The 17,349-nt window shown below is 33.4% G+C and overlaps 2 protein-coding genes across 2 annotated transcripts; one reads left to right on the top strand and one right to left on the bottom strand.

Moving 5' to 3' along the window:
* The first annotated feature begins 3,842 nt into the window (after positions 1 to 3,842).
* Positions 3,843 to 9,131, top strand: LOC132282279 (pto-interacting protein 1). The gene is made up of 8 exons (XM_059783929.1): positions 3,843 to 3,995; positions 5,704 to 5,834; positions 6,213 to 6,463; positions 6,561 to 6,687; positions 7,539 to 7,812; positions 8,083 to 8,215; positions 8,361 to 8,447; positions 8,683 to 9,131. The coding sequence occupies exons 2-8, from the start codon at positions 5,753 to 5,755 to the stop codon at positions 8,812 to 8,814; spliced, it is 1,086 nt and encodes a 361-aa protein (XP_059639912.1). The 5' UTR covers positions 3,843 to 3,995; positions 5,704 to 5,752; the 3' UTR covers positions 8,815 to 9,131.
* A 1,360-nt stretch (positions 9,132 to 10,491) lies between these two features.
* LOC132282197 (probable receptor-like protein kinase At5g18500) lies at positions 10,492 to 16,637 on the bottom strand. Its single transcript, XM_059783829.1, has 8 exons — positions 16,203 to 16,637; positions 14,453 to 15,136; positions 14,247 to 14,351; positions 12,979 to 13,101; positions 12,720 to 12,890; positions 12,434 to 12,563; positions 11,323 to 11,535; positions 10,492 to 11,023 (listed from the first exon to the last, which is right to left on the bottom strand). The coding sequence occupies exons 2-8, from the start codon at positions 15,115 to 15,117 to the stop codon at positions 10,898 to 10,900; spliced, it is 1,533 nt and encodes a 510-aa protein (XP_059639812.1). The 5' UTR covers positions 15,118 to 15,136; positions 16,203 to 16,637; the 3' UTR covers positions 10,492 to 10,897.
* Positions 16,638 to 17,349: the final 712 nt, after the last annotated feature.

The following is a 17,349-nucleotide window of genomic DNA, read 5'->3' on the forward strand; positions in this document are numbered from 1 at the left end:
TAAGAGATGCTTTACTTCAATTAGAAAAAGTAAGTGAAGATCTTAAGACAAGAAGTGAAGCTAAATTTTTAGCAATGTACGAATTTGAAAATTTTGAGTTTTTATTGGGTATGACTATTTGGTATGACATATTATTTGCAATTAATTCAGTTCGTAAAAATTTACAATCTCAAGATATGCACATTGATGTTGCAATCAATTAAAAGGTCTTATTTCTTTTTTCACAAAATATCAAGAAAATGAATTTACATCCGCTATCATTTCAGCTAAAGAAATTGCTGATGAAATGGAAATAGAACTTGTTTTTCATGAAAAACGTATAATTCGTAGAAAAAAAAAAAAATTAGATGAGAATATAGATGATAAATCAACTCAATCACCTGAAGAATTTTTAGGATAGATTATTTTATATATATAGTTGATCAAACTATTTCTTCAATTCATAGAAGGTTTGAACGATTTAAAATATATGAAGATATTTTTGGTTTTTTGTTTAATTTCAAAAAGCTAAAATCATTAGATGATGAAAGTTTGAAAAAATATTATCTTAATTTAGAACTATTTTTAAAACATGATGAGTCTTATGATATTGATGGTTTAGATTTATTTTTAGAATTAAAAGTTTAAAAGAAATTTTATACATAGAAATAAACACTTCAATTGAAATATTAAATTATATTAAAAGATTAGATTCTTTTCCAAATGCATGCATTGCTTATAGAATATTATTGACAATACATGTAACTGTTGCGATAGCAGAAAGAAGTTTTTCAAAATTAAAGTTGATAAAATTATATCTACGATCAACTATGTCACAAGAAAGATTAAATGAATTGGCTATATTGTCTATTGAAAAAGATATTTTAACCACACTTGAGTATAAGAATTTAGTTAGTAAGTTTGCATCTCAAAAAGGAAGAAGGGTGATTTTTTATTAACTATTATTTAATAATTAATATATTGCATATTATGATATGAAAATGTCACTTTTTTTTTTTTCGTCTAATGCCCCGATTTACACCGTACCAAGGACTGAATTTAACTATAATACTAACTGTAATGGGTCGGGTGCTTTGTGATCCGACCTAAAAAGCTTAAACTATTAAATGGGACTAACACCCAATTCATTTATACCTAATTCACTTTTGATCCGAATTGATGTGGGACAAGACTCCCTTTATAACATTGTATGAGTCTACCGTACTAGAGAATTATGGACTAAATTAAAATCACTCCAAAAACATGAACAACCAAGGCAAGATTATTATTATTATTTTATTTTATTTTTTAGAGAACAAAAACACCTTTGGAACACTTCTAAACTGAGACATAAAGAAATACAGTAAAAATTACAAGTCGATAAATACCAATTTTTGGACAACAAAATTTGGCAACACATCTAATATAAGATATAAAGAAATAAAAATTACAACTGGATAAATACAAATTTTTGACAACAAAATTTGGCAACACAGAATTAAGTTTCTAACCGGAATAACTTTAATGCATGTTTGAGATAATTGTGAAACAGTCCCATGGAGTCGGCCTAAACTGTTGTTTGGATAACATTTTCCTAAATAAGAGGATGAGGAGAATATTATTTTAGTGGGAAAAAAAAGAAAAACAATTTTCATGTAATAATTAAAGGTTAACGCGGAGTAATCATAGTCAGAGCAATGCCAAGTATGATAATCACATAGGCCAGCAAAGCCCAGCAATGCCATACATTAGAGTTAGAAAAGAGTCCTGATTAGGTCACCAGCCTGTGACATCATTTTTTAAATCCTTTCCACTAGAAAAAAAAAAGTAATCTAAGACCCCCCCATTTGCAGCAGACCATGCCAAAATAAAAAACTCATATATATATATATATATATATATATATATAATACTCTGTATTATCTTAGTGGAGTATTTTAATTAACCAAATTGTTCACACTGCACCAGCCTTTAGAATGGTTCAATAAGTAGCATGTGAACATCGGGTGGGAAAAATGATACGGAAAAAATAACACGGCGTTGACATTCTTTAATCCTAGCATTTGAAACAATATCTTTTTTATATAACTCATTTAACAGCAAATGTATCAAATTTTGTTGTTTGATATGAACAAGTATAACAAAAAATAATAATAATAATTGTTAGGGGACTGAAAAATTATGCTATATATCCACGTAGCATAGTAAAATACCAAGAAATTAAAGTGTCATACAAATCCTATATACTTTTTTTTTTTTTTAGGTAGGTAAAGATATGTAACACTCCCAAAAAAAAGAAGCTATGTATGGAGTCTATGGACACTTCACTTTTGCCATATTTACATTCAATTGAATTTTTAAAGAAGAAATTTACAAAATTATTGGTAATTAAAAGCACCCAAAGTGTTATGGAGTCTATGTGACTACTTATATATCAAATATAATGGGATCCATTTTAAAATATAAGGTAATTAATTATTTAGAAAGTTGTAATCCATTTTTTAGATTTCATCTTAATATAGTATCTTGTTGGCGATTAAATATTCAATTACTATGTATATCAAATTATATATGTGTTTTATATATACATCACATTGCATCTCACTAAGACATAAATATTTAAGATTGCAACTCACTAAGGCATAAATACTTAAGATTGCATCTCCTACATATAATTAGATAGGCATTTGTTCATTATTATAATGTTCAAAACTAATGATCTATGTAACTCCATAAACAAAAACAAAGAGAGAAATTTAAAGAAAAATTATAAAGCATTGAAAAATTGAAAAATATTGGAGTTTTTATTCTAGATTTTGTACCAATTAAATTCTTATATTTGACTACCATGAAAGTTATTGTGCAAACGAAAAGAAAATGATACAGTTATGGAAAACTGAAAAGATAAGGAAATGAATTATAGGAAACTGAAAAGATAAGGAAAGGAATTATGGAAAACTGAGAAGATAAAGAAAGGGAAATTGACGTATTTTATGGAAACAAACGGAAGTAATAATGATGTTTATTTAAGTTGAAATTTTTATAATAATATTGTGTTTTAAGTCGGGGTATTAAAATAGTCAATAATATCATTTTCCTTTCAAAAATCATATAAAAGCCATTGATGGTAGGTCACATTTACAGGATTAAGAAAAAAAAGTTTTAGAGGTCACATACATATACGCGGTCTTACTTATAAAAAGTTTGAAAGGTCACATTTATACAATCTTATCTACCTATAAAAAAAAATTATTTCGGATTTTAAACTCAAAACTTCCATCTCACCAAAAATAAGTTTACCATAATTAGGGTGTACATGGTTCAGATTGAATTTATTTGAAAATATTTTAGAACCAAACCATGGTTCCGTTCCACGGTTCTAAGCATTTTTTAGAATTTAATAAAATTAAGCATATATATTACATATAATATAATTTTTTATTATATATTATGATATATAGTTGAATAGTTTAAAGGTACTCTTATTATTCTATTATTTATAATACAAAATATATAAATAATTAAATATATATATAATTTTTAAAACGATTCGCTTTTTAATATGCTCTTGTAAAACTTCAAATCATAATCCAACGGTTTATAAATGATTCTATATTTTAAAAGTGGTAACTAAATCAAAATGTGAAAAAAAATCAAACTAAATCTATCCACCCGGTTTGATCCCATCGGTTTAACCGGTTTGTACACCCTTAACACCCACCTCAATATAAAAATATAAAGTATAAAAAATATAAAATATTTTCAAAAACCGTATAAAAATATGGTAATAAGAAATTAAAGAGAAATTTCCGCTTGGTAAAAAGTAAGGTGCGATCCCTTGAGCATACAAGTCAAAGATTGACTGAGACAGACCAACTATATAAGTATAATATATGTCTATTTATATTAGTTTCTCCTTAATTGTGTGTTTTTCTAAAATATCTATGTGCTCTGGTATTTCGATCCTCTGTGTTTGATAGACAAACAGTTACATTTTCAGACACAGACGAGACAAGGTGAGTTTCTCTTTCCCCAAAGTTCTGCCAACTTCTTTGATTTGACCTCAAACCCTAGATTTTTTTGACTTCATACTTTTGCCTCTTGGTTGATTTGCTCTCAGGACTGGATTTTCATCGGTTTCACTACTATTTTCACCGATTAGTCTCTAGAATTGAAAATTGATGTTGATTCTTTTTGATGTTTCAATTGATAATTAATGGTTTTGCTTGATCGGGTGATATTTTGTCGGTTTTTTGGATTTTGATCTGGATTGGGTGAACTGGATCAAATGGGTAACTGGAACTGCATTATGATTCCTTTCATTCACATAATCACTGTACGATGAGATAATGTTTCGTAAAATTGACTTCTATGGACAGTAATCACTGCAATGAGTAGTAATAAACTCTTAATTTTGACCTTTATTTTTGTTCTATGCCAATTTTTGGTCGCTCATAAACTGGAAGAACTTAAATTAAATAAATAAATCAAAATTCAGACTTTACTTTCCCTGATGTTGTAATTCATGGAATTTACATTCTTAGAGCAACTTCAGAATTTTATTCTTTTATTTTTCTTTGATTGACGAGAGAAACAAAGAAGCCTACTGGATAATGGGCAAGAGTAACATATGAGGAAAATGGAATTGGATTGTCCTATTCTTGGAGTTCTATGAGATAATGTTTCGTTAAATTGACTTTTCTGGACAGTAATCACTGCAAAGGGTAGTAATAAATTCTTGATTTTGTCCCTTTATTTTTGTTCTATGCCAATTTTTGGTCGCTCATAAACTGGAAGAAGTTAAATAAAATAAAATAAAAATTCAAACCTTACTTTCTCTCATGTTGTAATTCATGGATTTACATTTTTTAGAGCAGAAACAAAGAAGCCTACCAGATAATGGGCAAGAGTAACATATGAGGAAAATGGAATTGGATTGTCCTATTCTTGGAGTTCATCAGATATATTGACTAGTAATTTAGAAAGATTTTGATCATCATCTGTATGGGTTTTTGTCGAGTCTTATATTGCATTGATCATTGTGATCACTAGGAAAATGGCAGGTGATATACGTGTGTTTAATGGAGATAGTAAGTATGTTGCTTTTTTCTTCCTACCCTTACTTTTCGTATGATGTCAAAGGTACAAGGGTTATAGTTATGGCATATCACTTTAATTGCAATTTTAGCTTCATCTGATAGCCATAATTTCAGCATCATTGAGTGAAATTATGTAATTAAAATGCATGTCTTCTTGGTTACAGAACAACACATTAAATCAATTTTAGTTTGTTATTCCCTCTCAGTCTCTCTTTATCTTGTTATGTCTATCAAAATATAACTTTTTAGAAGTTGCACTTTGTCTTATTTCTTATGTGCTCACAACGTCTGCTGTCCTGGCCTAGTGTAACAAAAAGTGACCTTTAGATACGGCCGCCAGTGCAACTGGATTTGCCTTTACTCATGCTAAAACAGTTTTGTATTTCATATCATCTGGTGATCATGGAATATGTGTTTGCTCTCTGCTTTTATGTTTAAAGTTTAAATTTATTAGAAAAAGTAAAACAGAAAAGGAAAAAAATAATGTCTATACCATAAAGGAATGCATTCTAATACTGATGTGGGATGTGGTCTTTTTACTCATTGTACTTGCCCCCGTATCAACTCCACTATCTTCCTGTCAAATTATTGTTTTTCAAGAATTGATATTTGTTTACATTTTCAGCGGAAGGCATTTTCTAGCTCAACAGCTTTTCATTTGAAGAAAAGGAATCATGAGCTGCTTTGGCTGTTGTGCAGAAGATGATATGCAAAAAGCTACTGATAATGGACCATTCATGGCGAATAATTCAGCAGGTGAATTTTTTGCATGAGAATGAGTTTTTAGATGAATTACAATGTTCATATTTTCATTACTTGGCTTGGTGAAAATGTTTGTTGACTAAATTTGGAGAGAGTTATAATGCTGATGTGTTTTTTCCTACTGCTACTAGGTAGAAAGTTGAACATGTCCTTTTTGATAATTTATCTTATGTTGATTTGTTTGTACAATTATCAATGTTTGGTTTATGTTATATGTTCTTCTTTTTTAATTTTTGGTTGCCTGCATCAACATGTGATGCAATCAAAGTCATCATGTGTTTGCATCTTGCACTACTATTTCATTTTTTTTTCTCTGTACTTTAAGTCTACTGATTTTATGAATATGAAACTGAGGGAAAGTTCATCATGTAGGAAATAATGGAGGTTATCGTGCCACAGAAGCTGCACCAAAGGACACGCAAACTGTAGATATTCAGCCTATTGCTGTCCCTGCTATTCCAGTGGATGAATTGAAGGATATCACGGAAAATTTTGGCACAAAGGCTTTAATTGGTGAGGGCTCATATGGAAGAGTATACCATGGTCTTCTGAGAAGCGGACAGGCTGCAGCTATAAAAAAGTTGGACTCCAGTAAGCAACCAGACCAAGAATTCTTGGGACAGGTTGGACCTAGTGCAGCATGTTATGTTTCACTAAAAGCTACATCATATGTAACTTTTTCTATTCAAAATTTTCATCAGTTCATTCGTGACTTTACAGATTTCTATGGTATCGAGGCTAAAACATGAAAATGTTGTCGAGCTACTTGGTTATTGTGTAGATGGTGGTCTCCGTGTCCTTGCCTATGAGTATGCTTCAAATGGATCCCTTCATGATATTCTTCATGGTTAGTAGTGTTAAGTATTTCCTATGTCAAGCTGAATCTTGTTCCTTGCTAGTACTGGTAATATAGACTGATTCAAATCGGTCTTCCGACTTTGGAATTTGGAATCACTGCTAAATGTACTTTTTGGTGTTTTTAAGTGATGAAGGTTTATATTTGGGCGAATGTTATAGCTTTCGGCTTTAGCATGTCCTGGTTAGTTTTCACGACTTTGAGAATAGATAGTGACGGCAGCCTCTTGCTGTGAACCTTATTAGAGAGGAGAGATGCATTCCTCCATTCTTGCCGCAATACAATTGCTCTCTCTTAAATATGTCCTAGTATTACCTGAAAGATACTTTAGATATCCAGAATGCAAAAGCATTGCAACCCTCTTTTGTTTTGTGGAGATAGTTCCTTGAAGTCAATTTTGCCACTTCTGTTCCAGTTTCAATCCCTTTGTTTTTTTATTGTGTGTGTGTGTGTGTGGCAAATAGCTGGGCTACATGAAAAGGCACTTTCCTTAGACCTTCCAACTCATTTGGGGGTTGGATTCTATTAGAAGACTTCGGGGCTAGCTGGCAGCTTCTTGCCCTCTCTGTTTGATTATATATTGTTTTTGTCAGCAGCAATTAACTTTTAGCTTGGAAATAAGGAAGCGCATCATTTCTTTTTAATTCTGTCTCCTAAGCTTCTTCACATGTATCAATGTCAATTAATGAAACTGCAGTTGAAATATGACGACTTGGTGATGTTCTCTTATTATTTATTTTTTGTTCCATTATTTCAGCGGGCTGCTTGTTTTTGAATATTAGACTATTAGGTATTCTCACCTCCTTGATGTATGAGTAATGTTCTTCAATTTGTGGATGTAGGACGGAAAGGTGTCAAAGGGGCACAGCCAGGTCCAGTTCTATCATGGGCACAAAGGGTTAAAATTGCTGTTGGGGCTGCAAAAGGACTTGAATATTTACATGAAAAGGCACGACCTCATATTATCCATCGCGACATTAAGTCAAGCAATGTTTTGCTTTTTGATGATGATGTTGCTAAGATTGCGGATTTCGATTTGTCAAATCAAGCCCCTGATATGGCAGCACGTCTTCATTCCACTCGTGTTCTTGGAACGTTTGGTTATCATGCTCCAGAGTAAGCTCTTGTTTTGCTTTGAAATAGGGCGGTTGTTGAGAATCAACTCACTCCACCAAATACAGGCAATTTGGGTAGCCCCTTTGCCATGAGCTCATCTATGCTTTTAGTTGACAATTGGTCTACCCATCTGATAACATGACATTTTCTACTATGAAGTACAATTTACTTTATCCCAACCCCCATTTGTCTTTCTTCATATTATTATCATGAAGTTGGCACCTTAGCAAATTCATAATGGTTTATGTTTTCTGATGTTGGTATTGGCAGATATGCAATGACTGGGCAGCTTAGTTCAAAGAGTGATGTTTACAGCTTTGGAGTCGTCCTCTTAGAGCTCTTGACTGGGCGTAAACCTGTTGACCATACATTGCCACGTGGACAACAGAGTCTTGTGACATGGGTGCTCACTTTACCCTAGTTTATTTATTTATTTAAAGTTTTTTTTTTGGAAATGCTTGCATGCTTTATTTTGAACTTTCAGTTGATTAGTCTTTTCTTATTATTTTCAATCCAAACTGATTCTTTCACACCTGAATTATTTTTAGGCTACACCAAAACTCAGTGAAGATAAGGTGAAGCAGTGCGTCGACACTAGACTAGGAGGGGAATACCCTCCCAAGGCAGTCGCAAAGGTAATTTGGATGTGGTACTTGATTACATCATGGTCTCGGCTTTTTCTTTTTCTTTTTTATTATTAGTTGATGGCCAGTGGGCAGTGATATTCGGTATTGCCATCTTCATATTGAAGCACTACTGTCTGTACCTCTGATGAATAATCAATTGAATTAGAACCTTTTAATTTCTGATGAATTTCTGAACTGATATTCTACTCTTGATTTGTTTGTTATTGTTGTGTGCTGGAAACAGATGGCTGCCGTTGCTGCCTTGTGTGTGCAATACGAAGCTGATTTCCGGCCAAACATGAGCATTGTCGTAAAAGCTCTCCAACCTCTGTTGAATGCTCGAGCTGGACCACCCAGTGAAACACCAAACTTGTGATTTTCCCCTCTTTGATCAAGTCTCTCTTGCCAAATATGTCATAAAGATTTGTTTTATGATAGGTGGTTGTAGATCAGGTATCGTTTACTTGATACCCTCAAGTCATCGGAGAACTTAATGGAATTTCTTGTGTAATGAATAGAATCTTTGTTCAGAAGCACCGTGAAATGGCACGGCAGTTTTTTCATTTGGCTTGTATTTAAGGTTTTGATTTGCTTACAACAGCCTTGTATTCTTTGACTATTTTATGGTCTTGAAAGATTTTCTTAACACTAATAGCAAGTGAGAATTATATATATAATTATGAAGTATGGACATATCCAGCTGATTCTGATCTTTTGGTGAATTAGGTGCCTCCATAATAATTAGTGCTTCTTGATTTTCATGGTTGTGTGTTGTGTTCATGTATTATATCTGGACTCTCTCTCTCTCTCTCTCTCATGCTCCTGGTATAAAGTTGAAATCTGCCTTGCATGGCATGCATTTTTAATGGATGGCGCGTGGAATGTTATTCAAAACAGCGGAAGTTATGGTCAGACTGACATTAGGCTGGTCGGATGCCCACAATTGGAGCATTCCTAGCATCCAATGTAACCACAACTCCAGACCATACTTGCAAACACAAATTTGACAGCCAAACACAAATTTGACAGCCAAAGGTTTGAGCTTCAAAATGTCCACAAATTGTAACCGAAAATGCTTTTCCATCCTAGGAAACCCATGTCCACAAATCTTCCACTGTAACCGGAAATGCTTATCCATCCTAGGAAACCCTAGCCACCTCACCTGCCAACCATGGGGCTCATACCCTCGTGCCTTTCGCTAGGGGTGGCAAATTACAACACGACACGAGTTAAAAGGATTTGGATTTGGTATAAACAAGTTTGGGTCATAAAATGGTTGATACGATTAATTCGCTTATTTAACCGTGTTGAATTAGGGTTGAGGAGTTTAACCCGTGTAACTTGTTTATAACTCATTTAACTCAACATGTTATAATCGTGAATATGATCTATGTAATATGTTACTTGTTTAAACCCACTTATTATGAATAGTTAAGTCACTTCAACATAAACATTATCTATGCCTTATGATTTTATTATTATTTTTTTAATATTTTGGTTAATTATGACAATTTTTTTCTATTATTTAGTATTTAATTAAATATTAAATGTTTCGTTTTGATAAACAGATTATTAAACGAGTTAACGCATTTACTTGTTTAATAAACAGGTTGGGTTAGTATTGAAAATTCTTGACACGATTATTAAATAAGTTGGGTTTGGATTTACCTATTTAGTATAATACCCTTATATCGACACGACACAAACACAAATTGCCAACCCTACCCTTCACCACTCTTTTGAGGAGTTATATCAACTAGACTAATGGTCGTTTTCAAATTTCTTTTATTAAGGACTAACTTTTTTAGGATGACTAACAGCAACTTAAAGAGGGACCATTTTCAGGAAATTTTCCTAGAAACACTTTCTAACATTTTTTTTTTTGGTTGTGTAATTTTATTTTTTAATAAAATTTCAAAAATTGAGAGTCAATACAAATGTGAAATGTGAAATGTGAAAAGAAAACCGGAACCAGGTACCAACATAAAAGTCTTTCCCAAGTTTTGGATACTCAGATTGGGGGTGCAGTGTCAATTTTCAATGTGCTGAAAAATTTTCTTCAATGCACTCACAAAATCATATCCTTTGATTTTATGCTGTTCTTCACAGCAACTCATTAATAATCCTCCTATGAACAAAAAAGTTTTACAACACAAAAAGAAGGAAAAAAAAAAGAAAAAAAAAAGAAAGAAAAATGGAAAAAAAATTGACAATATGTACAAAGTACCAGTTGTACGGGTATTTCATGATGATTCTATTTTCATGACAAAATAATAACTCTCCTCAACATCTACAGGTAGGAAATAAGAAACCAAAAGACAAAATATGCTACGCCTTTATAGCTCAGCTTCCGGCCTGTTCATCCAAAATGCAGATCCACAAAACTCGAAAAGATCGAAGGGGAGGTATGACCCTTTAGCTAACATTGCTCAAATACATTCAATTACTTGCCCGTTTGGTCACACCTGGTGATTCATTCTACTCTCTGACCTTGGGTCTGGATTGTCACCCCCATCTGTGTCAGAAATCTCCCTCTGTGATTCACCGTCTGTGGTCACAGTCTGACTTCTCCGTCGTCTTCGATCCTGAGAGTTCAAATGTGTTACAGGCTGAGGGGGGTTTGATTAAATAAAACCATGTTGCAAAATAGAGTTCAAAAATTTTTGGAAAATTAAAACATAGGAAGAAGCATTTTATAGTAAAGTACATGCTTATTGAATAATGAATTAATATGGACTTTATTTTGATGAAAACTTTTAATTTATTTCAGGACAATATCTGAAATGCCACAGGTTTCACATCTTCTCTATATAAAAGATTCTTCTAGTAATAATATAACATCAGAAATGGTGGTGTTAATGTATTTTAAATTTCAGAGTCGAACCTCTCGTGGTATGGGATATTCCTCTGATTCAAGCATACGTACAACCTGACCCATCTTTGGTCTCTTGTCAGCATCTGGATCAACACACCTCAAAGCAGTTAATAGAGCTCGTTTAAGGGCGCTTGTAGATGGCCTCATCTCAATAGTTGGATCAACAACTTCTTCCGAGCGCCTGCTGCCAACCATCATCTTGAGCCAATCAACCAGATTTACCTGCAAGAGTCACAAAATTCAGAAATCAGGACACTGCATGACGCCATTCCAAACACTTTCTTAGAGGGGTATGTGTTCTGAAGATAAATGGGCAAATAAATATGAAAGATACCCAGATCGCAAGTGGTTTTCATTCAACGGGATCAATGATATCAGTTTCTGGTGGAGTTTTAATCAAAGAAGTAATTTCATAATGAGGGAGGGATAATTTCATGGAAAACAGCTTCTTCAAACAACAATACTCCTATACGGAATTCATACCCAAAGGTTAACACAATTCTTAGGGGAGAATAAAACCCCTGTATTTTAGTTCATCAATTGAGCTCATAAAACAGGAAATTTGGTCTTCCCTGATACCTTTTCACTACTCCAAGAAATGATGTACTTGTAAGTTATCCATATTTAAGATTTCTATTGCATTAGATTGCTCCTATATCAAGAATGCAACCAAATTTGTTCCTTTACCTCCCTAAATAAAACATAATCCGTTTAACAACAAATTAGGAAAGAATTAGTACAATAAAGACATTTTAAATGACCAGATTGTATTAAGTTTATTCAGTCCTGGGAAGAGAACAAATTATGCCAATTTTCTATTGAGCATTAAATACATCAAAGACCAACTAATCAATTCAACTGAAATGTAGTTGTGCACTGTGTACCTCAACTTGTGTAGCTTAATCCCGTAAGCTGGCAATATGTAAATTACAATATTTAAAATATGCATGTATTTCCTAATTATACACAAATGTGAGCAAGTACTAATTCAAGTAAACTTAAAATTGGTAGGCTGAAATGAACATCTCTCAATCATAGTTCATCAACATGAAATCCAGGGTAATTGCCTTTGGAAATTCGGCAATTCTCTCATGATAAAGGAATTGATAATCTTGCATACCTCAGGTGCAGGGCGACCATAATCAACTGGATCTCTTCCAGTAATAGCTTCCAGAAGCACAACCCCAAAGCTATAAACATCACTCTTCTCATTTAGAAGGCCACTATTTGCATATTCTGGAGCCACATATCTGTACAATTAGAAATAAGTCAAAAAGGAAAGAAAATGATCATAGTCCACAATTATTGACCATTTGAGTTTGCTTAAAAAATATTTAAGCATAAAAAATGAAAGAATATGATGAGACAGAATGAACTACAGCATAGCCATTAAAAATTATACTCACCCAAAGGTACCCATAACTCTAGTTGTAATATGACTTTTTCCAGCACCCAACAACTTGGCCAGACCAAAGTCAGAAATTTTAGCATTGAAGTCATCATCGATCAGTATGTTGCTCGACTTGATGTCTCGATGCACTACTTTTGGCTCAATTGCTTCATGCAAGTAGGCAAGTCTGCAACAAGTATATCAAGTGTGAAAAAAGATACAAAGCCAGGGCAACTGTTACTAAGTTATATTAACCTATGAATGCATGAGCTTACGCCTTTGCAGTGCCAATAAGTACTTTCATGCGGGCTTCCCAAGTAAGATATCCATGCTGACGCATAGCTCCATGAAGCCATTGCTCCAAGTTGCCATTGTTGACATACTCATACACCAACAATCTGAAATTTGATTAAAATAGAGAAGTAAATCAAAATCCTATAATAGTAGGAAGCTGACACATTTTCAAAGTTCAATTATCTGGTCACAAATAATATCTTCTCAATAGATTCAATTCAAATGAAAACTTCTAATATATTCAATTCGAAGAAAATGCATTAGGTAATTACAGTAAAATCAATTGATATATAACTAGTAAACCTTTGTTTTCTGTAAACAGGAAGCCCATTTAGCAAGTACAAGGCCATCGGCCATCCTAATCAAAAAAATGGTGCAGTCATTTGGATATTATAGGCTGGTGGAGAAAGTTCTTAATCAATTAACTAATTTATAAAATGTTTTGCACCAGGGGTTGTTCTTTCCGTGGAAAGGAATTTGGCATTTGAGAGCCCCACTAAAAGTGGCCTTTTTTGGTTGGACAGCGACGTTGGGAAGTAACTTGACCATTGACAATCTGAGAAGGAGACATTAGATTATTGTCAATTGGTGTGGTATTTGCAAGCAGGCTGAGGAGTCAATAATAAGTGGATCATATCCTTCTGCATAGCCCTAGAGCTAGGGATGGGTGACATTTGCTTTGTGCGGGATCTAGAGGGTCATGCCGAAGTCCTCAGTGAGCTTGATTGATGCTTGAGGAGGTTGTCGTGTGCGCCCCCAACTCAGAGATGCGTGGAGGACAGCTCCTTTGTGCTTGTGGTGGGCTCTTTAGAAGGAGAGGAATAGGAGATCCTTTGATGTCTTGGAATCTCCTTGGAGGTGGTTAGATTTTCTATTCTTAGTTCTTTATTCTTTTGGGTACAGGGCTCTAATTGTAAATCTATGGAGATTCTTTTGTCTTTTATGGAAAGCTTGAGGCTATATTTCTTGTTTAGTTGTTCTGGGTCGCATCGCCCTTTTTGGGCGCTCTTCAGTGAACTCTTACTTATAAAAATAAAATAAAATAAATTGATTAGCATCACCACCAAAAAAAAAAAATGACAAAGATCATAAAATATTGTTAATATTTTTCACTTGTCATGAAAAATACAAAAAAACCTGCATTAAAAGAGCTGTAAAAATTATTATATGGGTTTTCTTTCTCTACGCTAAAAGACTATCTAGTCTGTCATCCCAAATAACAAAGAAAGAGCTTAAAGGAATATGGTACCTGTGGGTTCCTTCAATACAGTACCCCAGAAGTCGAACTAAGTTCTTATGTCGCACATGACCGATAGCCTCCACTTCTACCCTGAATTCCTTCTCTGCTTGTCCTCTATATAAATTATAAGTAATATCACATAAGCTAGTTAGTTACAAAAATAAAGATGTGTATTGGATAAGATAAGAAGTTATCTAGCTCATTTGAAAACTTACAGATTGTTGAGGAGCTTCTTAACAGCCACAGGATTCCCATTGATCAGATGGCCTCGATAAACAACACCATAACCACCCTCACCGATAACATTTTCCTTTGAAAATCTGTTTGTTGCTACTTCTAGGTCCCTTAACGTAAACCAATGACCCCAACCGAGGTGAGAGAATTCAGGCAGACCAGATAGAGGAGAAGGAGCAGTTATAGGATGTGAAGAAGGTCTGTACATATTAATGGTCCCAGCAGTTCCTTTTTCTCCTGATTGTGACCCATCACCATCCTTCTCAATATGACTGAACGAGCCTGATTGACTGCTATTATCTGCATTGTTTGTCTTCTCCGCACTTAAATGCGTCAAAAGCTTATCCGAGTCTTTGTCACTGAACTTGTCATGAAGGACTAGAAATTCTGCATCATGAGGAACAAAGTTGTTTGCTGAATTTCGATCAACCCCTATCTCTTTGATCTCTTTAGATACAGTTGGAATTTGGCTAATCGGAAGTTTTTCATTAGTCCTTCTGGATTTCTTTCGCGAAGTAAGACAAAAAGATAGCACCAAGAGAATAATTACAATGAACACTCCCACAAAGATCCCTATCACAACCCACACTTTAAGATTGAAAATCTCTGTTCTCTGAGAAAGTTCAGTTTTAAGATCAGACGCCATTTTTCCAATACCAAGATGCCTGCAAGTTGGAAAATAGAATAACTTGATAAGCAATTCCATATATGCATTTCCTATGTCACATGTGTCTGTAATCTGTATTCTGCTTCTAGTTCAAGCATTATCTGTATTCTGCTTCTAGTTCAACAGATGATAAACAGAATCATTTACCTAAGAATATGAATACCTAATAAGTTTTAGATTAAATGCATTCTGGTACTATGTAGCATTATTAAACATTTCACCATTTCCTTCAGCGCTCCAAAACTCTAAATTGAAATTAGAATGTGAAAGATAAAGGACCCATATTCTGATTTATATACATACATATATATTTATATATATATATATATATATATATATATAGAGAGAGAGAGAGAGAGAGAGAGAGTGAGAGAACGGGACCATTCCCAATCTACCAAAGATGAAGCGAAGCGCACACAATTCACACAAAATAAAAGCGAAGGAGGAAAAAAGTACAATTTTTTCTTTCAGCTTTACCCATTTCCTATGTCATCTGTACTCTTCTTCTAGTTCAAGCATTATCTACTTTTGTAATGACTTTTTTTCCCCCAATTCTTATTTATCACTATCCCATCAACATATGATAAACAGAATCATTTACCTAAGAGTATGAACACCTAAATAAGTTTTAGATTAAATGCATTCTGGTACTGTGTAGCATTATTAAACATTTCACCATTTCCTTCAGCCCTCCAAAACTCTAAATTGAAATTAGAATGTAAAAGATAAAGGACCCATATACAGATATGTATACATACATATATATATATATATAGAGAGAGAGAGAACAGAACATTCCCAATCTATCAAAGATGAAGCACACAATTCACACACACACTGACGCGCACTCAAAATAAATAAATAAATAATAAATAAAAAATAAAAAGAGGAAAAAAGCACAAATTTTTCAAAAACCAATGAATAACAGAAATAAAACTGAAAGAGAAACAGAACATGTCATCTATTACTTTCCATATACCAACACAACCAACCAAATAAGGCTATACGTCTCAATTTCTAAAATTATACAAACATGAAACGTTAATGAGCATATATACACATACCTGTATGTGATGTGATTCAGAAATAAACAGCCTCCAAAAATCTTTTTCACACACTCCTCTAGGGTAATGAATCAAAAGTTTAAACCCTAGATCTCTTATAGGCAAAGCCCTATAACACATTTAAAAGTGAACCCATTGATTGAAAACACCATCAAATCAGTCCCATTGCCAAGAATCCCAAATATATAGTCAGTTTTGTGGGATTCCCTATCTGAGTCTTTAATATTGCTGAAATGGGTATCTGTAAATCTTTGAATACCCTATTGAAAACCCCTAATTAAATGAGATGACAAAGTGAAATCCCTCGTTTTCAAGTTGAAGGGAATTGCACACAACACACAACAATGCACATGGAATTCTGGGTTGTGTGGAAATGGTGGTGGTGGGGATAATAAGAAGAAGCCATAGACTTATCAGTGGTAGGTAATGCCTTACATACAGTAAAAGAGAAGCATCAAAATTGCAATTCTTTTTTCTTTTTCTTTTTTATTTAAATTTTTTTTAGCAATATATGACTTTTAGAAAGTGACTGTTACTGATTATTAGAAAATTTTAAACAACATGCGTAAATAAATTAAAATTAGACGGTTACGTAATTCTGAATTATTTTTCTAAACCCAATTGTTAAGTCAAACAACAATGCCAATATTAATATGAATATAGATATAAAAGTGAGTAGTAATTATGATCAGAGGAGACAAGTAATCAGTGTGATGGAAGAAAATGTAAATGCAATCTAGTGATAGGTGAGAGGAGGTCAAATGAACAGACTGGACACCCTATTAGGCCATGTGTGTTATTACTAATAAGTCCCTCACATTTATGGGTACTTTGAAATTCAAGAAAATTGATTATAATTCCTCCTTGGTCTCTGTGAAATTTTCATTTTTAATATTTATTGATGGATGGGCTGGATAGTCAAAGAAACAGACTGGACACCATACCAGTTTTTGTGATTGACTTAAATACCCCTTCTTTATTTTGGGAGATTGCCCTTGTTATGTTGTGTTTGTGGGGAAGGTGTCGTATGTATGGGCATGTATCGAACCATACAGTACCTACCAAAGACAACAAACACAACATATTGCTGAAAACTCTCCTTTAAAGTCACTTTGAATTTTCAACAGTGCTCAAACAACATAGCATG

Source organism: Cornus florida, unplaced genomic scaffold, assembly GCF_030987335.1.
Source record: "Cornus florida cultivar Cherokee Brave unplaced genomic scaffold, ASM3098733v1 CherokeeBrave_3.0.0_Hap2_Chr01, whole genome shotgun sequence".
Lineage (NCBI taxonomy): Eukaryota > Viridiplantae > Streptophyta > Magnoliopsida > Cornales > Cornaceae > Cornus > Cornus florida.

Bases quoted from the DNA above. Each gene is read 5' to 3' on its own strand.
- LOC132282279 (XM_059783929.1), top strand. From the start codon at position 5,753: ATGAGCTGCTTTGGCTGTTGTGCAGAAGATGATATGCAAAAAGCTACT. The intron at 6,464-6,560 runs GTTGGACCTAGT...GTGACTTTACAG, and splicing joins ACCAAGAATTCTTGGGACAG to ATTTCTATGGTATCGAGGCT. The intron at 6,688-7,538 runs GTTAGTAGTGTT...TTGTGGATGTAG, and splicing joins CCTTCATGATATTCTTCATG to GACGGAAAGGTGTCAAAGGG.
- LOC132282197 (XM_059783829.1), bottom strand. From the start codon at position 15,117: ATGGCGTCTGATCTTAAAACTGAACTTTCTCAGAGAACAGAGATTTTC. The intron at 14,352-14,452 runs GTAAGTTTTCAA...TAATTTATATAG, and splicing joins AAGAAGCTCCTCAACAATCT to AGGACAAGCAGAGAAGGAAT. The intron at 11,536-12,433 runs GTATGCAAGATT...TGACTCTTGCAG, and splicing joins ATGGTCGCCCTGCACCTGAG to GTAAATCTGGTTGATTGGCT.